The following is a 21,697-nucleotide window of genomic DNA, read 5'->3' on the forward strand; positions in this document are numbered from 1 at the left end:
AAGGCACTGTATTTTCTCTGTAGCCTAATAAACTGTACGGTTTCCCGATTCGCAGAGGGAGGACCTCACACAATATCATGTGACTCCAAATTGACTTTGATATGATGGATATTATATCAATATATGCGCATAAAGGCTTTTCCACTGCTATTTCTCGCATAATTAATTTTACCGACACAAAAAGATCCCACCATGTCGAACGAACAAATGACATTTTAACAATTGTACCGAAACTCCTTGTTCAATCACAGCTGTCTTGATTTTTTTTTATCCATAGATTGCTTACAAGGTAAGGAAACCAATGTCATTTTGTAATTTGGATGAAAAATATCACATTGGGTGGGGGCGAGACTTAAAATAAAATAATCTAATAGCAGAAACAGCATCTAGTGGTCAGAACCTGGTAATATCAGGATGTAGGATGGGACATAAATCTTCAACAACTAATTTCGCTGAACAGGGGGAAAAAATCCAATCACCAAATTCACTGAGAATACGTTTCATAGGATGAAGAAATAATACTCTGAGCCGCAGCTCCATACTACTTGTCATACACACTGAAACAGAAACTGTACAATCGTTGTCGATTAGGGATTGGCGTCTTTGTTATTCAAATTTTTCTGGGTCCAAATTGGATGTCATGTACTATATTTATTGAATATTATATGAATCCTATAATTTTAAAATACCCAATTTGCAATCAATTAGCTTAATTTCTCAGAGTTCAAATGATATTTCAACAAAATAATGTTGCAGGAATGCTAATCTAACATGTTTCTAATTACATTAACAATTTCAGAACAATCTGAGATGGTGGGTCGGTCCTCTTTCTTGTGCTTTTTAAGGTAGACATTACCCATTATTCTATCAGTACAGCTAAACGCCACATCATAAACCGAATATGAACAAATATTGCCACTGAAACATTTGTTTACATAGGCCCCCCTCCAAGTCACCCCCACTCAAGCCCCCCAACATGTCGCCTCAGTCACTAGCACTTACGGGAGCTAGAGGTATGAAGGGGGAAACAGATTATCTCAATGGGGAAGGTTAAACAAACAAGTGTATATCTAACAGCCAATCAGAGCCTGAGACAGTCAGAGTAGTAACAGGCTGAACCAGTGCAGAGTTGTTCTACATACAGCAGTACAGTAAGGAGACCTGGGGATCTCTCAAACAGGAACAGTAAACACACTCTACTGGCTGACCGACTGGCCCCATGTTGGTCAAGGCTGGCCTGGCTGACAAAGGCCTGTTTGTTTGTCCTTTGTCAGTTAGTTCTGACGTAACATTTAAATATATAATTTGGGAACGCCACAATGTTGTAATGCCTCCAGATTACAGTCAGTCTTCCTCACGTCTTTTCGAAGGAACATGTCCTTCATTGTGTTCATACTTGAAGAATGTACAATACAGGCATGATAACCTATAACCCCTATTACTAGCCTGTTCAACCTCTCTTTCGTATCGTCTGAGATTCCCAAAGATTGGAAAGCTGCCGCGGTCATCCCCCTCTTCAAAGGGGGTGACACTCTAGACCCAAACTGCTACAGACCTATATCTATCCTACCTATTCTTTCTAAGGTCTTCGAAAGCCAAGTTTACAAACAGATTACTGACCATTTCGAAACCCACCATACCTTCTCCGCTATGCAATCTGGTTCCAGAGCTGGTCATGGGTGCACCTCAGCCACGCTCAAGGTTCTAAACAACATCATAACCGCCATCGATAAGAGACATTACTGTGCAGCCGTATTCATCGACCTGGCCAAGGCTTTCGACTCTGTCAATCACAACATTCTTATTGGCAGACTCGACAGCCTTGGTTTCTCAAATGATTGCCTCGCCTGGTTTACCAACTACTTCTCTGATAGAGTTCAGTGCGTCAAATCGGAGGGCCTGTTGTCTGGACCTCTGACAGTCTCTATGGGTGTGCCACAGGGTTCAATTCTCGGGCCGACTCTCTTTTCTGTATACATCAATGATGTTGCTCTTGCTGCTGGTGATTCTCTGATCCACCTCTATGCAGACGACACCATTCTGTATACTTCTGGCCCCTCCTTGGACACTGTTTTAACTAACCTCCAGACGAGCTTCAATGCCATACAACTCTCCTTCCGTGGCCTCCAACTGCTCTTAAACGCAAGTAAAACTAAATGTATGCTTTTCAATCGATCGCTGCCCGCACCTGCTCGCCTGTCCAGCATCACTACTCTGGACGGCTCTGACTTAGAATACGTGGACAACTACAAATACCTGGGTGTCTGGTTAGACTGTAAACTCTCCTTCCAGACTCACATTAGGCATCTCCAATCCAAAATTAAATCTAGAATCGGCTTCCTATATCGCAACAAAGCATCCTTCACTCATGCTGCCAAACATACCCTCGTAAAACTGACCATCCTACCGATCCTCGACTTCGGTGATGTCATCTATAAAATAGCCTCCAACACTCTACTCAACAAACTGGATGCAGTCTATCACAGTGCCATCCGTTTTGTCACCAAAGCCCCATACACTACCCACCATTGCGACTTGTACGCTCTCGTTGGTTGGCCCTCGCTTCATACTCGTCGCCAAACCCACTGGCTACAGGTTATCTACAAGTCTCTGCTAGGTAAAGCCCCGCCTTATCTCAGCTCACTGGTCACCATAGCAGCACCCACTCGTAGCACGCGCTCCAGCAGGTATATCTCACTGGTCACCCCCAAAGCCAATTCCTACTTTGGTTGTCTTTCCTTCCAGTTCTCTGCTGCCCATGACTGGAACGAATTGCAAAAATCTCTGAAGCTGGAGACTCACATCTCCCTCACTAGCTTTAAGCACCAGCTGTCAGAGCATTTTACAGATCACTGCACCTGTACTTAGCCTATCTGTAAACAGCCCATCTATCTACCTACCTCATCCCCATACTGGTATTTATTTATTTATTTTGCTCCTTTGCACCCCAGTATCTCTACCTGCACATTCATCTTCTGCCAATCTACCATTCCAGTGTTTAATTGCTATATTGTAATTACTTCGCCACCATGGCCTATTTATTTCCTTAACTTACCTCATTTGCACTCACTGTATATAGACTTTTTGTTTTATTTTGTTCTACTGTATTATTGACTGTATGTTTTGTTTATTCCATGTGTAACTCTGTGTTGTTGTATGTGTCGAATTGGTACGCTTTATCTTGGCCAGGTCGCAGTTGCAAATGAGAACTTGTTCTCAACTAGCCTACCTGGTTAAATAAAGGTGAAATAAAATAAAAATAAGTATATTTTGTCTTTGTACTGGATCATTTGAGGAGGGTCGTTTCTCTTGAAGCATACCATAAAATGTGATTTCCACTAGAAGAAAACTAGTCCCAGTTGGCAGAGCCTGGGATAAACATTTATCATTATACACAATAAGATACTTTATTGCAAATCAACAATGTTAGACAGGACACACTGTGCAAGATGGTGCAGTACAACAGGGAAACAAGAGTACAGTAATACTGATCTCTTTTTGCATCTCCTATCCTCAAGCATTTCTATGGAAGCACAGCCAGGCAAGTGAGGCTAGACAGCTGGTTCACTGTAGGAGTGGGAGACCAAGGATCTGCAGGTGAACCAGGTACCAGAGCAGCTCCACACAAAAACGGTCGGTCACATCTGAGGAATTCACTGGTGAGGAATTATTATTTTAAATGATCCCCATATTTTCCTTTCACTATTGGTACAGCGGTGTGAATGTGAGTGTCTTAAACATTGTGAAGTCAGCATCTATTCCAATCGAAGCTTTGTTTTCATTGCTTTCTTGCCCTCTGCCTTCACTAGCTCACCTTTCTCTCCCGCCAGCAGTAGGTCTGACAGCTCATTAGACCGCCCCTCCAAAGCAAAATCTTTCCCTCTTCACAGCCCGAACTGAGCTTGCTGGCTCAAAGCAAAACGTTGACCAGACTTCCATTCACCAGAGCAGTGACTGTGATACAGGTTCTCTCCTCCTTTTGCCTCCAATTCTTTCCTCCAGGCCTCATGACACCTCTGAGGGGAGATTTAGTGTTAGTTCTCAGTCCAGGGCAGCACACGCTGCTGGTAAGTCTTAGATCATGCTCTCCCCTCCAGCCCTGGCTGTGACAGGAAGGCAGCCTTTTCAATGTCAGCAAGGTTTCCAATCCAATGAGGTCAAACCATAAAACACACTGACAACAGGATAATTGCCAATGTGCTGGACTGAATATAATCAATAAAATATGATAATGGCCTTTGTGCTAGACTGAATATGATCAATAAAAGAGGGCCTCTGCTCTGTCATTGGGTGAGGAGGTAAATAGACCTCGGATTAGTCATGTCAGGAAACTTGATGACAGTAGCTAGAGTGATGGGACCTAGATATTCTTTACCACTCGGCCATCAGATTTGTCACCAATGCTCCTTATAGGACACATCACTGCACTCTATATCAAATCAAATCATCAAATCAAATCAAATTTTATTTGTCACATACACATGGTTAGCAGATGTTAATGCGAGTGTAGCGAAATGCTTGTGCTTCTAGTTCCGACAATGCAGTAATAACCAACAAGTAATCTAACTAACAATTCCAAAACTACTGTCTTGTACACAGTGTGAGGGGATAAAGAATATGTACATAAGGATATATGAATGAGTGATGGTACAGAGCAGCATAGGCAAGATACAGTAGATGGTATCGAGTACAGTATATACATATGAGATGAGTATGTAAACAAAGTGGCATAGTTAAAGTGGCTAGTGATACATGTATTACATAAGGATACAGTCGATGATATAGAGTACAGTATATACGTATGCATATGAGATGAATAATGTAGGGTAAGTAACATTATATAAGGTAGCATTGTTTAAAGTGGCTAGTGATATATTTACATCATTTCCCATCAATTCCCATTATTAAAGTGGCTGGAGTTGAGTCAGTGTGTTGGCAGCAGCCACTCAATGTTAGTGGTGGCTGTTTAACAGTCTGATGGCCTTGAGATAGAAGCTGTTTTTCAGTCTCTCGGTCCCAGCTTTGATGCACCTGTACTGACCTCGCCTTCTGGATGATAGCGGGGTGAACAGGCAGTGGCTCGGGTGGTTGATGTCCTTGATGATCTTTATGGCCTTCCTGTGACATCGGGTGGTGTAGGTGTCCTGGAGGGCAGGTAGTTTGCCCCCGGTGATGCATTGTGCAGACCTCACTACCCTCTGGAGAGCCTTACGGTTGAGGGCGGAGCAGTTGCCGTACCAGGTGGTGATACAGCCCGCCAGGATGCTCTCGATTGTGCATCTGTAGAAGTTTGTGAGTGCTTTTGGTGACAAGCCAAATTTCTTCAGCCTCCTGAGGTTGAAGAGGCGCTGCTGCGCCTTCTTCACAATGCTGTCTGTGTGAGTGGACCAATTCAGCTTGTCTGTGATGTGTATGCCGAGGAACTTAAAACTTACTGAAAACTACTGTTCCATCGATGTGGATAGGGGGGTGTTCCCTCTGCTGTTTCCTGAAGTCCACAATCATCTCCTTAGTTTTGTTGACGTTGAGTGTGAGGTTATTTTCCTGACACCACACTCCGAGGGCCCTCACCTCCTCCCTGTAGGCCGTCTCGTCGTTGTTGGTAATCAAGCCTACCACTGTTGTGTCGTCCGCAAACTTGATGATTGAGTTGGAGGCGTGCGTGGCCATGCAGTCGTGGGTGAACAGGGAGTACAGGAGAGGGCTCAGAACGCACCCTTGTGGGGCCCCAGTGTTGAGGATCAGCGGGGAGGAGATGTTGTTGCCTACCCTCACCACCTGGGGGCGGCCCGACAGGAAGTCCAGTACCCAGTTGCACAGGGCGGGGTCGAGACCCAGGGTCTCGAGCTTGATGACGAGCTTGGAGGGTACTATGGTGTTGAATGCCGAGCTGTAGTCAATGAACAGCATTCTCACATAGGTATTCCTCTTGTCCAGATGGGTTAGGGCAGTGTGGTTGAGATTGCATCGTCTGTGGACCTATTTGGGCGGTAAGCAAATTGGAGTGGGTCTAGGGTGTCAGGTAGGGTGGAGGTGATATGGTCCTTGACTAGTCTCTCAAAGCACTTCATGATGACGGAAGTGAGTGCTACGGGGCGGTAGTCGTTTAGCTCAGTTACCTTAGCTTTCTTGGGAACAGGAACAATGGTGGCCCTCTTGAAGCATGTGGGAACAGCAGACTGGTATAGGGATTGATTGAATATGTCCGTAAACACACCGGCCAGCTGGTCTGCGCATGCTCTGAGGGCGCGGCTGGGGATGCCGTCTGGGCCTGCAGCCTTGCGAGGGTTAACACGTTTAAATGTCTTACTCACCTCGGCTGCAGTGAAGGAGAGACCGCAAGTTTTCGTTGCAGGCCGTGTCAGTGGCACTGTATTGTCCTCAAAGCGGGCAAAAAAGTTATTTAGTCTGCCTGGGAGCAGGACATCCTGGTCCATGACTGGGCTGGATTTCGTCCTGTAGTCCGTGATTGACTGTAGACCCTGCCACATGCCACTTGTGTCTGAGCCGTTGAATTGAGATTCTACTTTGTCTCTGTACTGACGCTTAGCTTGTTTGATAGCCTTGCGGAGGGAATAGCTGCACTGTTTGTATTCGGTCATGTTACCAGACACCTTGCCCTGATTAAAAGCAGTGGTTCGCGCTTTCAGTTTCACGCGAATGCTGCCATCAATCCACGGTTTCTGGTTAGGGAATGTTTTAATCGTTGCTATGGGAACGACATCTTCAACGCACGTTCTAATGAACTCGCACACCGAATCAGCGTATTCGTCAATGTTGTTGTCTGACGCAATACGAAACATGTCCCAGTCCACGTGATGGAAGCAGTCTTGGAGTGTGGAGTCAGCTTGGTCGGACCAGCGTTGGACAGACCTCAGCGTGGGAGCCTCTTGTTTTAGTTTCTGTCTGTAGGCAGGGATCAACAAAATGGAGTCGTGGTCAGCTTTTCCGAAAGGGGGCCGGGGCAGGGCCTTATATGCGTCGCGGAAGTTAGAGTAACAATGATCCAAGGTCTTTCCACCCCTGGTTGCGCAATCGATATGCTGATAAAATTTAGGGAGTCTTGTTTTCAGATTAGCCTTGTTAAAATCCCCAGCTACAATGAATGCAGCCTCCGGATAAATGGTTTCCAGTTTGCAAAGAGTCAAATAAAGTTAATTCAGAGCCAACGATGTGTCTGCTTGGGGGGGGATATATACGGCTGTGATTATAATCGAAGAGAATTCTCTTGGTAGATAATGCGGTCTACATTTGATTGTGAGGAATTCTAAATCAGGTGAACAGAAGGATTTGAGTTCCTGTATGTTTCTTTCATCACACCATGTCACGTTAGTCATAAGGCATACGCCCCCGCCCCTCTTCTTACCAGAAAGATGTTTGTTTCTGTCTGCGCGATGCGTGGAGAAACCTGTTGGCTGCACCGCCTCGGATAGCGTCTCTCCAGTAAGCCACGTTTCCGTGAAGCAAAGAACGTTACAGTCTCTGATGTCCCTCTGGAATGCTACCCTTGCTCGGATTTCATCAACCTTGTTGTCAAGAGACTGGACATTGGCAAGAAGAATGCTAGGGAATGGTGCACGGTGTGCCCGTCTCCGGAGTCTGACCAGAAGACCGCCTCGTTTCCCTCTTTTTCGGAGGCGTTTTTTTGGGTCACTGCATGGGATCCCCTCCGTTGTCCTGTTTGTAAGGCAGAACACAGGATCCGCGTCGCGAAAAACATATTCTTGGTCGTACTGATGGTGAGTTGACGCTGATCTTATATTCAGTAGTTCTTCTCGACTGTATGTAATGAAACCTAAGATGACCTGGGGTACTAATGTAAGAAATAACACGTAAAAAAACAAAAAACTGCATAGTTTCCTAGGAACGTGAAGCGAGGCGGCCATCTCTGTCGGCGCCGGAAGTACCCTACTGCCTCACTTTATTGGATACTCTTCTGTAAACTGTTCATCTCTGTATACTCGTTGCAAGACCCACTGGTTGATGCTCATTTATAAAATCCTCTTAGGCCTCACTCCCCTCTATCTGAGATATCTACTGCAGCCCTCATTCTCCACATACAACACCCATTCTGCCAGTCACATTCTGTTAAAGGTCTCCAAAGCACACACATCCCTGGGTCGCTCCTCTTTTCAGTTCGCTGCAGCTAGCGACTGGAACGAGCTGCAACAAACACTCAAACTGGACAGTTTTATCTCAATCTCTTCATTCAAACACTCAACCATGGACACTCTTACTGACAGTTGTGGCTGCTTTGTATGATGTATTGTTGTCTTTACCTTCTTGACCTTTGTGCTGTTGACTTTGCCCAATGTTGTGTTGCTACCATGTTGTTGTTATGTTGTGTTGCTACCATGTTGTTGTCATGTTGTGTTGCTACCATGCTGTGTTGTCATGTTTTGCTGTTATGTTGTTGTCTTAGGTCTCTCTTTATGTAGTGTTGTGTCTCTCTTGTTGTGATGTGTGTTTTGTCCTATATTTATATTGTATTTATTTATTATTTAAATCCCAGGCTCCCGTCCCCAAAGGAGGCCTTTTGCCTTTTGGTACACCGTCATTGTAAATAAGTATTTGTTCTTAACTGGCTTGCCTAGTTAAATAAAGGTTAAATAAATAAAAATTAATAATACATATACAGTGCCTTGCGAAAGTATTCGGCCCCCTTGAACTTTGCGACCTTTTGCCACTTTCAGGCTTCAAACATAAAGATATAAGACTGTATTTTTTTGTGAAGAATCAACAACAAATGGGACACAATCATGATGTGGAACGACATTTATTGGATATTTCAAACTTTTTTAACAAATCAAAAACTGAAAAATTGGCCGTGCAAAATTATTCAGCCTCTTTACTTTCAGTGCAGCAAACTCTCTCCAGAAGTTCAGTGAGGATCTCTGAATGATCCAATGTTGACCTAAATGACTAATGATGATAAATACAATCCACCTGTGTGTAATCAAGTCTCCGTATAAATGCACCTGCACTGTGATAGTCTCAGAGGTCCGTTAAAAGCGCAGAGAGCATCATGAAGAACAAGGAACACACCAGGCAGGTCCGAGATACTGTTGTGAAGAAGTTTAAAGCCGGATTTGGATACAAAAAGATTTCCCAAGCTTTAAACATCCCAAGGAGCACTGTGCAAGCGATAATATTGAAATGGAAGGAGTATCAGACCACTGCAAATCTACCAAGACCTGGCCGTCCCTCTAAACTTTCAGCTCATACAAGGAGAAGACTGATCAGAGATGCAGCCAAGAGGCCCATGATCACTCTGGATGAACTGCAGAGATCTACAGCTGAGGTGGGAGACTCTGTCCATAGGACAACAATCAGTCGTATATTGCACAAATCTGGCCTTTATGGAAGAGTGGCAAGAAGAAAGCCATTTCTTAAAGATATCCATAAAAAGTGTAGTTTAAAGTTTGCCACAAGCCACCTGGGAGACACACCAAACATGTGGAAGAAGGTGCTCTGGTCAGATGAAACCAGAATTGAACTTTTTGGCAACAATGCAAAACGTTATGTTTGGCGTAAAAGCAACACAGCTGAACACACCATCCCCACTGTCAAACATGGTGGTGGCAGCATCATGGTTTGGGCCTGCTTTTCTTCAGCAGGGACAGGGAAGATGGTTAAAATTGATGGGAAGATGGATGGAGCCAAATACAGGACCTTTCTGGAAGAAAACCTGATGGAGTCTGCAAAAGACCTGAGACTGGGACGGAGATTTGTCTTCCAACAAGACAATGATCCAAAACATAAAGCAAAATCTACAATGGAATGGTTCAGAAATAAACATATCCAGGTGTTAGAATGGCCAAGTCAAAGTCCAGACCTGAATCCAATCGAGAATCTGTGGAAAGAACTGAAAACTGCTGTTCACAAATGCTCTCCATCCAACCTCACTGAGCTCGAGCTGTTTTGCAAGGAGGAATGGGAAAAAATGTCAGTCTCTCGATGTGCAAAACTGATAGAGACATACCCCAAGCGACTTACAGCTGTAATCGCAGCAAAAGGTGGCGCTACAAAGTATTAACTTAAGGGGGCTGAATAATTTTGCACGCCCAATTTTTCAGTTTTTGATTTGTTAAAAAAGTTTGAAATATCCAATAAATGTCGTTCCACTTCATGATTGTGTCCCACTTGTTGTTGATTCTTCACAAAAAAATACAGTTTTATATCTTTATGTTTGAAGCCTGAAATGTGGCAAAAGGTCGCAAAGTTCAAGGGGGCCGAATACTTTCGCAAGGCACTGTATATATAGCACACCCCGCCCCCTTCACTCACACAGACGGGCAGTTATCTCCTCTGGCCCAGTCAGTCAGCACTCTCGCCAGCTGCTATCCAAATTACCACTAGCTCTGTACACCCCTTCCTCTCACAACAGACTGCAAAGTAACACAGTAAATAATAGGGGAGCCTTCTTCCTCAGATCACCACGCAGTGGAGGGTGATGACAGTAACACAATCCCCCAATAAACATCTCGTTTGAGGTGATAATCAAGGAGGAGGTGTCAGTCTTGTTTATTAAGAAATTATTTACCAGAAAAAAAAGAAAAAAAAAAGAAAATCAACATTATTGGTGTTTACAGCCCCACTGCTGGGCTGAGAACTGTAAAGGAATCAAATGGTATTTATTCCCACAACAACAAAACAAAAAAATCCTAGTCTAATATCAAGTGATTTCTTACATTACTTGCTTATTATTATATGCTACATTTTTGTCTAACCATAGCCTAGGTTAATTTGTAAATGTTACCAGTTTTCTACTCTGAAGGTTTGATGATTATAGACCTTTTCAATCAAAACTTAGTGCAACTGTGCAGCTGTTTAATGAAAATGGGCAAGAGAAGTGCAGCTCCAAGGCTCTCCAAACATACCATGCATTGGCAGGTCTCTGTTTAAAAGAAGAAAGTGCAATCGAAAATGCTTGGCGAGTGCCCAAGGCAAGTGTCTAAATTGGAAATGATGTGGGTCCTAAAGTAGATATCGGGCCTTCCTTTGCTCAAGCTATGATTCAAACAAGACAGTTAGTGTTGAAAAATCCAACAAGAGCCTCAGCTGTTTAACCAGGATATTGCACAATGCGTCCTGCCATCCAGTCTGTTACTGGAAAATCAGCTCCAGACTGTTGAATTCCAGCCCTTCTTATTAATTCCTGATCCTGGACCCAAGGGACTCAAGTAAACACTGAAATTCGGAGAAAATGAGAGACGAGTGGTTTTCAACAGAAAAACACAGTATCCGGGGTGTGTGAATCTGCATTTCTGTGCAAATTATAGTAAAATGTTTTTGTTTGTTTTCTTTGTATTATGGGGTATAATCTGGACAGATGCCACTTAAGAGAGGCTGTTTTCCCTTGGCTTTTAAATGGCCTCATGGGTATTAGAGGTCTTTGCATTTTGGTAAAATAAAAATGACTTATTCTGTTCTGTACTCCCTTATAATGTTGACATATGCAGTCAACTTCAGTTCTACCGGTTGGTAAATTGTTTGTAATGTCATTTTTTTTAAGAACAAAGACATATTCTAAATGTAGATTAGTAGAAAATCTAAACAGATTTAAGGAAAAAATTACTTTTCGAAATGAGTTAGGTATAAGTCATCATGCAAGCTATGTGTATGATCAGACTTCATGTTCTCTTGAACACGTCTTACAGTCTTGTACTACTCTGGTAAGTAGGCTCAAACTAATTAATGGATAATTCTGGTGTCACATGAGACCCGGAGACTATGGTGAAAGACTACCTCCTCGGCCAAAGCTCTGGGAGTTGTGGAAGCTGACACCCGTGTCAGCCATGGCCATTGAAGACCTTTATTGGAAGGGTTCCGGCAGGGGGACTCCAGCTATCAAGATCTGTGTATAACATGCTTATCTTCACATTTGAGATAGGGAATTAACCTGGTGACACTCTTTCCTTCCTGGCTAAAGTCTTTCGTAACATGACCGACTTACAGAAAAGGAATCCATATTTGGATTATTATAATGACAATGACCTGCAACAACCTGGTCCCCAAAAAATTAGGGAGCACAAAGACTGCTGTTTTCTCATCAGCATAAGAGTTCAATCTGTGTTCTCCAATGTAGGCTTTTGCCATTGCCTGTATCAGGGAGCTTACAGGTTCTGAAGATCATTCTACTTTTGAAGTTATCATCTTTCTTTGTTGAGCTAAAAGCAAAGGTGGGTGCTTCTGTAGTCTTTGGTCTAGGCCTATTTCAAGTATATTTTTGGATTCTAGCTTGAGCTTAAAAAAACAGCCAGCTTTTGCCTCATCTCTCCCTCAACACTTCAGACCATACACTTCATTCCAGGAGTATGATGAGCATCTCCAGGCTCTTTTTGCTGTAGTGTGTCTGTTCTCATAAAATGCATTGCTAGATAGTTTGCATCTCATGAGTCCCTTGGGTCAGTGTTCTGTGATGATGGATGATATGTAATGAAGGAAGACATGATGGTCTGATAAAACTAAAGACTGCAGCAATAGTAAACTTGTCATTACACCCCTAAATCCTTGTAGAAATAGAACAAGATGATAATGTAAAAGGACAGCTAGTTGATGGTTGTGTGCAGCATTGATAAACAATGTAAGGCTGTGTGTGTATGTATACCTGCCATATCTCCCAGAGTCAGCTGGTTATTACTGTTTACATGAACATCTGAAAATCATAACTGGCTGGCAAGCTAGAGTGCAGTGTTTTTTTTTTTTTTACTTCGGTTAGCCAGCTGCCAGCGCCACATAAAGGCAGCACCAAATTGTAAAGTTCCTTCGCATGTCAAACCTTGAATTTATTTAAATACTGTATAGCTGGCCAGCAAGCTAACCAGTAGCTATTAGCTAATAACCTACCTGGTATGGTGGCGGTGGTTCCTGATCTGGATCTGCCCCATCACCATAACTAGCTCTATCCGATTGTGATTCATGAAGCAAGGAAATATCATCCGAGGTTGGAGATTTTAGACAATTCCCCATCTCCTCGACGTCAAACTCCTTATATATTTGTCGCTTTGCAACGTCCACAGGCTACTTTTTCTAACCTTTCAGTAAAAATTCGCACCGTATGCTATCAATATTATGGGCTTCAACACATTGCAAATGATCTAACAAGCTACTAGAGCTGTGATCAACAAAAACAAAACATCCCTACACAAAGAGCCTGGCTGGCCACCTAGCCAATGTACACCCTCAAACTGAAGTGATTTAGCGGTTGTTTGCTAGCTAGAACTCTCACAACGCCTGTGTGCAGGTTGAACGTAATAATGCTAAACACCTAATAGTTATTAATGCTCTAAAAACGGATTCTCATCTTCAGACTGAAGACCATTTGAAAGGGACTTTCCAGCCCCGTCTAACGCGGGGAAGGTAACGAATTTAGCAACATGAAACACCGCCCCTTGATGCACGGACCAATCAACTGCCATTTGTATTAAGGAAGCTCTCCACCATCTCACCAATCAGACCGTTGTTAAAAACATGATACATCATTATATTTGGTAATATTTAACATGAATTACAATGTAACCAGCAAGTATGTAGCTAAGTACAGATAGATAGTTGTTCGTTGGCAGTTTTCTACATAACTGCGTCTGCATGTACACTAGTAGTAGTGCGTAATCACAAGGAAACGTTCTTTCAGTAGCAGTTACTGTGGTATAAAATGCCTATACCTATTATGTTAAATGTGCAATATATTTGTAATTTCTGTGTTTTATTGAAGGAGGGGATACAATTTAGTTGAATGTACCTTACAGCACGTCGTAGTTGGTTCCTGGCTGCCTAATATGGCAGTTTTGACTGTTCCTAGTCACTTTATACTGTTATATGAAATAAGTACACAAACAATACCAATTTGAAAACCAGACAGAAGCTTGGTGTTCAGAGTGCAGTTCATCCAAAAGCAAATGGCTCATACAAGAGTAAAAAAAATAACCAGACTCAATTTCAGTTACATATCATTTAATCTTAAATTAATAAACAAACATTCAGTATGTACAGGCCCAGGAATGTCAATCTGTTTAGTAGCCAGTTCCCATATAATATGCTGACCTCAACATCACAGTGCTAATAAGATTGTTTGTACTAATATCAGTTAATTCAAAGAAAACCATGGAACAAAACAAGTAATGTCTAACATAATAATTTGAACATCCCAAACTACAATCATCTCTATATTTAAAATAAATCAATGTCTACATTTCCTCTGCCCGTTAGAAAAGTCTAAATGAATGACTGGTCAATTGCTTTCACCCAAAACCATATTCTAAGTATGAATAAATCAGTTCTGATTACATTTAAACTTGAGACACCAAGTTTCAAGGACACCAAGTTGCTTGGGGTTGGACACTCATCTTGTTGTACATAAAGTTTCAATAATCATAGAACATGAAAAAGGAGAAAAAAAAATCTAATTACAAATAACATTGGTCATACACAGTCTATTAGCTCATTTATTACACAGGAAAGGAACTATTTAATATATAATCGTTTCCTATAAGTCATTATTGTATAGGTTGATGTTGGAGGTGTATATTTATATATATGGAAGGCTCTAGAGGTTGTCAACGCTTCACTTACTACAGATGGAACTGTTTGTTTGAGCTCAAGTACTGCTGGATTGTGTCCACATTAAGATAACAAGGAAGGAGTCTGCCTTTCTAAAAGACACATTCATCTGTCCACTTAAAACGAGACAATTTAGTAAAAGGTGCCATTACAGTTAATAAATAAATACAGACAAAATAACCCCTTAACCATCACACGTGTATTCCTGCAATGTGAGTTTGCACGGTTGGATGAACTTTGTGCAGTCAGTGGGCACTATTTTCGCAAAAATTCAGTTGGACTGGTCACGCATGCCTTCACAGAAAGTGTTTCAGTTGATCCAATGTGCCAAAACTTCCATTGAGCTGTTCAGAGTGGGGAAAGGAGGGTGAAAATGAAGAAATAAGAATAAATCCAGTAGAATAATCACAGAGATAAAAGCATTAGGGAAGGATGTTATCTGCCATAGAACATTGTCAACCCAAGACAGACCTTGTCCAAGATTGGACACAGTGATTTTAGTCATTAGCTCCGAGCAGAGGGAAGGAGAATACCGTTAACCACTCGAATACTGTATGTTGCAAAAACCCTTGTGACAGGTGTGAAAATACATGTTTGTCAGTGAATGTATGTATTTATACTAGAGGGAGAATATTCAGGCATTGGTAACAAATAGGTTTTTGCAATGACGGATGAGACCCTGTAAATTTCCATCTATTAGTGAGGTATTTTCTATATATTGCGTAGATTTTCTTTGTCTGAGTAAATACTAGTGTCTGTATGCTTTTGACTGTTTAGTGTAATAGTGTAGTGTTATGTGTCTTTTTGAAAGCTTGATGGCTGGCAAGTCAAGCACTTGTTGCTGGTAGTGGGTGGTTTGGTACTCTGCCTCATCCCTGCTGCATTGGGCTGTGCACTTTGGGATGGCTGGACTTTGGGCCTGCCATGCCCTCCAGCTATGGGCTGGAGGGCATGGTGTGAATTCCATTCTCGCCTGTGGCCTTGGCCTTGTGCAAAGCAGCCTGGATTCTGAAATGTGTCCGCGATTCCATGGAGTAGTTTTTGTAACTTTGCCTTTAAATATTGGGGAAAGAGCAGATCAATGAAACAGCTTGACCAGATGATTTAACTATCTGTTCTAATATAATTATTGTAAACAAGTCATGTTTAAGAATTCCAATGAACTACTGTAACGGGATGGGTAGAGATAATAATGTTGTGTAAGAACCAAGACACTCACTTGGCTGTCTCCAGTAGTTTGATTCCCTCCTCCTTCCTCCCTTGTTCCAGACATAGCAGCCCGTGCTCCAGCAGTGCATTGGGAACCAAGTAGTGATCAAACTTGATCTGTGTTTCACTGACAAGAGTAAAAATACAGCAGAGATCAGGATTTAAACAAGAAAGGAAGTATTTGCTAAACTTGTAAGGAATTGTAAACGAGTAGGTCTCTTCTACTGTCATGTTGTGAAAATTTGAGTATGTGCTCAATATTAGTGTGTTTTGAGCTCACTTGCAGAGGACAAGGGTGAAGTAGTGCTCAGCCTCCTCCTGGTGTCCCAGGTGCTTCAGACAGAGACCTCTAAGCAGGCTCAGCAAACACTGGTCGTCTATGGAGAACTCGGTCCCTGAGGAACACAACATACGACACTCAGGCCCATCACTCTCTCACAATAGACTGTGTAGAGGCAATATCAAGTCTCTAAGGGGGACATGAGTTTGTGTTACTTACTTGGGCTACTTTCGAGTTTCGCCTGTGCCTCGTCCAGTGTTTTCAGCATGCCCTCTGTCAGGTCTTTGTGTTTCCCGATGACTGTGTAGCCGTTCCAGATATACATCATCTCCTGCAGAGGACAGACAAGACCACAGGGTGTCACAGTTACACTGTAATAGTGAACATGCGGTCAGATCACGCAGTACTGACCTAGTCTTGAAAACCAGACCCTAGCCAATAGTAACTAGGGTCTGGTTTCAATGACAGACTTATTTTTTTATTTTTTATTTGACCCCCTTTTCTCCCCAATTTCGTGGTATCCAATTGTTAGTAGTTACTATTTTGTCTCATCGCTACAACTCCTGTATGGGCTTGGGAGACACTAAGGTCGAAAGCCATTAGTCCTCCGAAACACAACCCAACCAAGCCGCACTGCTTCTTAACACAGCGCGCATCCAACCAGGAAGCCAGCCGCACCAATGTGTCGGCGAAAACACCATGCACCTGGCGACCTGGTTAGCGCGCACTGCGCCCGGCCCGCCACATGAGTCGCTAGTGCGCGATGAGACAAGGAAATCCCTACCGGCCAAACCCTCCCTAACCCGGACGACGCTAGGCCAATTGTGCGTCGCCCCACGGACCTCCCGGTCGTGCCCGGCTGCTACAGAGCCTGGGTGCGAACCCAGAGTCTCTGGTGGCACAGCCCAAGACCACTGCGCCACCCGGGAGGCAATGACGGACTCTTTTGGCAACTTCGATAATGGAAAGAAATTTGTTCTGTGGTGGGTCTTCTTCAGACAGACAACTCTCTCAACAAATCACAAGGGAGACATGCCAGAACATTGCGATTTTAAACCAAAGTTTGCAGGCAAAACCGTTCCAGTGGTTTTAGTGAAGGTAGTCGATGCACTTCCCACTTGCGAAATTCACTCATTAAAAATAACCTTGCTAGCTACATTTTCAATTTTATTTAAGCGAATAAGGTAGTGACGTAGGCAGCGACTCAATTCTTCAATGCCAAAAAAGTCACCTAGGGTCGGGTTTCGGAGACTTGTACTGACCAGAGGAGGTGCTGGTAGTGTAACTGGGTTCTCAGTCAGGTAGCGACGGGCTTTTCGGATGGCAAACTTCTCAGTTGGCAAAGACTTTCCAGCAATTTTCTGCTTAAGCCCATGTACCTGCCTGGAATGGATAGACAATAGATAAATATAAGATATAGATTAATTTGGTTAGAATGACTTCTTTTTGTTTTTATTTATTAGGATCCCCATTAACCGGCGCCAATGGTGACAGCTAGTCTTACTGGGGTCCGACACATAACGAAGAAGACATTACAGAATTCTTTTTTTTTTTTTTTACAATTTACATACATTTAAAAACATTAACATGTAGTGTGTGTGTGTGTGCGCATCTATCAGTTACACATACATGTCAGTACATACACACAACAAGTAGGTCACATGGGTGAGAGGTGTTGTGCCATGAGGTGTTGCTTTATTTATTTATTTTTATTTGTATTTTTTTGCTGTTCACTTACGCTATATAAGATGGAAGGGAGTTCCATGCACTCATGGCTCTGTATAACACTGTACGTTTCCTTGAATTTGCTCTGGACCTAGGGACTGTGAAAAGACCTCTGGTGGCATGTCTGGTGGGGTAAGTGTGTGTGTCAGTGCTGTGTCGGAAAGTATTCAGAACCCTTGACTTTTTCCACATTTTGTTTTACGTTACATCCTTATTCATCTATCACTCCAGTGTTTAATTGGTATATTGTAATTACTTTGCCACTATGGCCTATTTATTGCCTTACCTCCCTTATCTTACCTCATTTGCACACACTGTATATAGACTTTTTCTACTGTATTATTGACTTTATGTTTGTTTATTCCGTGTGTAACTCTGTGTTGTTGTATGTGTCGAACTGCTTTGCTTTATCTTGACCAGGTTGCAGTTGTAAATGAGAACTTGTTCTCAACTAGCCTACCTGGTTAAATAAAGGTGAATTAAATCAATCAAATAAATGTAAAAATTGATTACATTTGTCATGGCGTGGCCCTCTTTGGGTATAGCGAGTACCACCCCCCCTCTCTCTCTCACTCTCCCACCTACACCCAGGTTCTGTTATCTTAGGTTGTAAATTCCTGGAGGAGACTCTCTCCTCATGGCCAGGCAGTATAGAGAGAGGGTTTCACAGTAGAACAAAGGAACTTCTTCTACATCACAGAACTTCAGAACTGAACAATATCCATGTTTTGGAGAATGTGTAAATGGTCGGTGGAGTAGCCAGCTATGACCTGTCCGTTTTGTTTCATGTTGTGACCTCATGAAAGACAATACAGCCACATGACCATAACTCTGTTTATACAGGAGCCTCCGTTATGAGGTGTGCGTCTAATTATTGTATAAAATAAATGAGTAAAGATTAAACTATTTGTGAAATTATGTAATGTGATGTTGAACCGTTAATGTGAGAGAATTGTATTTCCGTCAAAGTTTAAGTCATTGGCCCGCCCCCGTCAGCACAAACAGTCCGTACGGGAGTTGCAGCGATGAGACAAGACTGTAACTACTACCAATTGGATGCCACGAAATTGGAGAGAAAAAAGGGGTAAAATATATATTTTTTAAATACTTCTTGGAAGCAGATGGAGAGACGAGCATATTAACTTTCCAACAGAGATCACGACGACACACTGAGTGTAAATATATATATTGATTTCAATTATTCCTGAATGAGTGAGCCTTCAAAGGTGCAAAAGATTAGCATTTCAATTCATATAATTATCAACTGTGTAGTGACGCTTTTGTCTTTCGCGCCCTTCTCAGTCCACACCCACTTCCCTTTGTCCACCAAGCCGTCATATCGGCTTAGCCCACTAGGGAACCTCCCCTATCATTTCCGTGTAACCATATCTACTGTTTGTTTGTTTATGCATGTCTGTGATTATTTAGTTAGTTAGTAAATAAATGATTAAGACAATTGATGTTTGGATGATTCATATAACCAACATAACCAACAATTTACGACGTTTGGAATGAGACTAACGTGAGGTAAAGAATAATTCATTAATTAGAAGACTAATTAAGAGTTATATTAGGAAAATTATAACTTTGTAATCTGAAGATTTTCCTTGGTGCCCCAACTTCCTAGTTAATTACATTTACATGATTAGTTTAATCACGTAATAATAATAACAGAGAATTGATTTGATAAAATAACAGTCTTCAATATAATGATGCCAAAGAAACGACAAATAGTTTTTTTCCATCATAAATCCCCACATACTATCCCATAATGACAAAGCAAAAACAAGTTGATTTCTTTGCAAAACAACCTACCAAAACCCCCCTGAAATATCACATTTACATTCAGACCCTTTACTCAGTACTTTGTTGAAGTACCTGTGGCAGCGATTACAGCCTCAAATCTTCTTGGCTATGAAGCTACAAACTTGGCACACATGTATTTGGAGAGATTCTCCAATTCTTCTCTGCAGATCCTCTCAAGCTCTGTCAGGTTCGATGAGGAACGCTGCACAGGTATTTTCAGGTCTCTCCAGAGATGTTAGATCGGGTTCAAGTCCGGGCTCTGGCTGGGCCGCCATTCAACGACATTCAGAGACTTGTCCCGAAGCCAATCCTGCGCTGTCTTGGCTGTGTACTTAGGGTCATTGTCCTGTATGAAGGTGAACCTTTAACCCAGTCTGAGGTACTGAGTGCTCTGGAGCAGGTTTTCATGAAGGATCTCTGTACATTGCTCTGTTCATCTTTGCCTCGATCCTGACTAGTCTCTGCCACTGAAAAACATCCCCAAGAGCATGATGCTGCCAACACCATGATACATCATAGGGATGGTGCCAGGTTTCCTCCAGACGTGACGCTTGACATTCAGGCCAAAGAATTCAATCTTGGTTTCATCAGACCAGATAATCTGGGTTTCTCATGGTCTGTGAGTCCTTTCAGTGTCTTTTGGCAAACTTCAAGAGGGCTGTCATGTGCCTTTTACTGAGGAATGGCTTCCATCTGGTCATTCTACCATAAAGGCCTGATTGGTGGAGTGCTGCAGAGATGGTTGTCCTTCTGGAAGGTTATCCCATCTCCACAGAGGAACTATGGAGCTTTGTCAGAGTGACCATCAGATTCTTGGTGACCTCTCTGACCAAGGCCCCTCTCCCCCGATTGCACAGTTTGGCCGGGTGGCCAGCTCCAGGAAGAGTCTTGGTGGTTCCAAACTTCTTCCATTTCAGAATGATGGAGGCCACTGTGTTCTTAGGGACATTCAATGCTGCAGAAATGTTTTGGTACTCTTCCCCATTTCTGCTGCAGTAGTTTATGTGTCGGGGGGCTAGGGTCAGTCTGTTATATCTGGAGTATTTCTCCTGTCTTATCCGGTGTCCTGTGTGAATTTAAGTATGCTCTCTCTAATTCTCACTCACTCTTTCTCTCTCTTTCTTTCTCTCGGAGGACTTTAGGCCTAAGACCATGCCTCAGGACTACCTGGCCTGATGACTCCTTGCTGTCCCCAGTCCACCTGGCCATGCTGCTGCTCCGGTTTCAATTGTTCTGCTTGCGGCTATAGAACCCTGACCTGTTCACCGGACGTGCTACCTGTCCCAGACATGCTGTTTTCAACTCTCTAGATACAGCAGGAGTGGTAGAGATACTCTGAATGATTGGCTATGAAAAGCCAACTGACATTTACACCTCAGGTACTTGACCTGTTGCACCCTTGACAACCACTGTGATTATTATTATTTGACCCTGTTGGTCATCTGTGAACACTTGAACATCTTGGCCATGTTCTGTTATAATCTCCACCCGGCACAGCCAGAAGAGGACTCCCCTCATAGCCTGGTTCCTCTCTAGGTTTCTTCCTAGGTTCTGGCCTTTCAAGGGAGTTTTTCCTAGCCACCGCGCTTCTACACCTGCATTGCTTGTTTGGGGGTTTTAGGCAGGGTTTCTGTACAGTACTTTGTGACATCAGCTGATGTAAGAAGGGCTTTATAAATAAATCTGATTGATTGATTCTTTGCCTCGACACAATCCTGTCTCGGAGCTCAGCGCACAATTCCTTCGAACCCAAAGGCTTGGTTTTTGCTCTGACATGCACTGTCAACTGTGGGACCTTATATAGACAGGTGTGTGCCTTTCCAGATCATGTCCAATCAATTGAATTTACTACAGGTGGACTCCAATGAAGTTGTAGAAACATCTCAAGGATAATCAATGGAAACAGGATTTACCTGAGCTCAATTTTGAGTGTCATAGTCTGAGTACTTATGTAAATAAGGTATCTGTTTTTTTTGTGAACATTTATTAAAACCTGTTTTTGCTTTGTTATCATAGGGTATCAATTGTAGAATAAGGCTGTAACATAACAAAATGTGGAAAAAGTCAAGGGGTCTGAATACTTTCCGAATGCCTTCTACATTGGTAAAAATAGAA

The 21,697-nt window shown here is 42.7% G+C and overlaps 2 protein-coding genes across 3 annotated transcripts in view; both read right to left on the reverse strand.

The window, feature by feature from the left end:
* Positions 1–13,355, reverse strand: part of LOC139410184 (ring finger protein 11b) — a 43,698-nt gene extending 30,343 nt beyond the window's left edge. Inside the window, exon 1 of one of the 2 annotated variants that reach the window (XR_011634461.1) lies at positions 12,850–13,348. Coding sequence is in view for 1 of the 2 variants with exons in the window: in XM_071155640.1 (XP_071011741.1) it covers positions 12,850–12,972 (123 nt within the window). In the remaining variant the exon portion in view is untranslated. Of the gene's footprint in view, positions 1–12,849 lie in introns of both variants that reach the window. The other variant, XM_071155640.1, reaches the window with a different exon arrangement.
* Positions 13,356–13,939: 584 nt separating this feature from the next.
* LOC139409269 (tetratricopeptide repeat protein 39A-like) overlaps positions 13,940–21,697 on the reverse strand; it is a 37,241-nt gene continuing 29,483 nt past the window's right edge. Inside the window, exons 14-18 of the mRNA XM_071154166.1 lie at positions 17,314–17,434; positions 16,271–16,382; positions 16,052–16,166; positions 15,782–15,898; positions 13,940–15,615 (exon numbers count right to left, since the gene is read on the reverse strand). Of these exons, the coding sequence (XP_071010267.1) occupies positions 15,498–15,615; positions 15,782–15,898; positions 16,052–16,166; positions 16,271–16,382; positions 17,314–17,434 (583 nt within the window). The 3' untranslated portion in view covers positions 13,940–15,497. The remainder of the gene's footprint in view (positions 15,616–15,781; positions 15,899–16,051; positions 16,167–16,270; positions 16,383–17,313; positions 17,435–21,697) is intronic.

This window comes from Oncorhynchus clarkii, chromosome 5 (assembly GCF_045791955.1).
Source record: "Oncorhynchus clarkii lewisi isolate Uvic-CL-2024 chromosome 5, UVic_Ocla_1.0, whole genome shotgun sequence".
Classification (NCBI taxonomy): domain Eukaryota; kingdom Metazoa; phylum Chordata; class Actinopteri; order Salmoniformes; family Salmonidae; genus Oncorhynchus; species Oncorhynchus clarkii.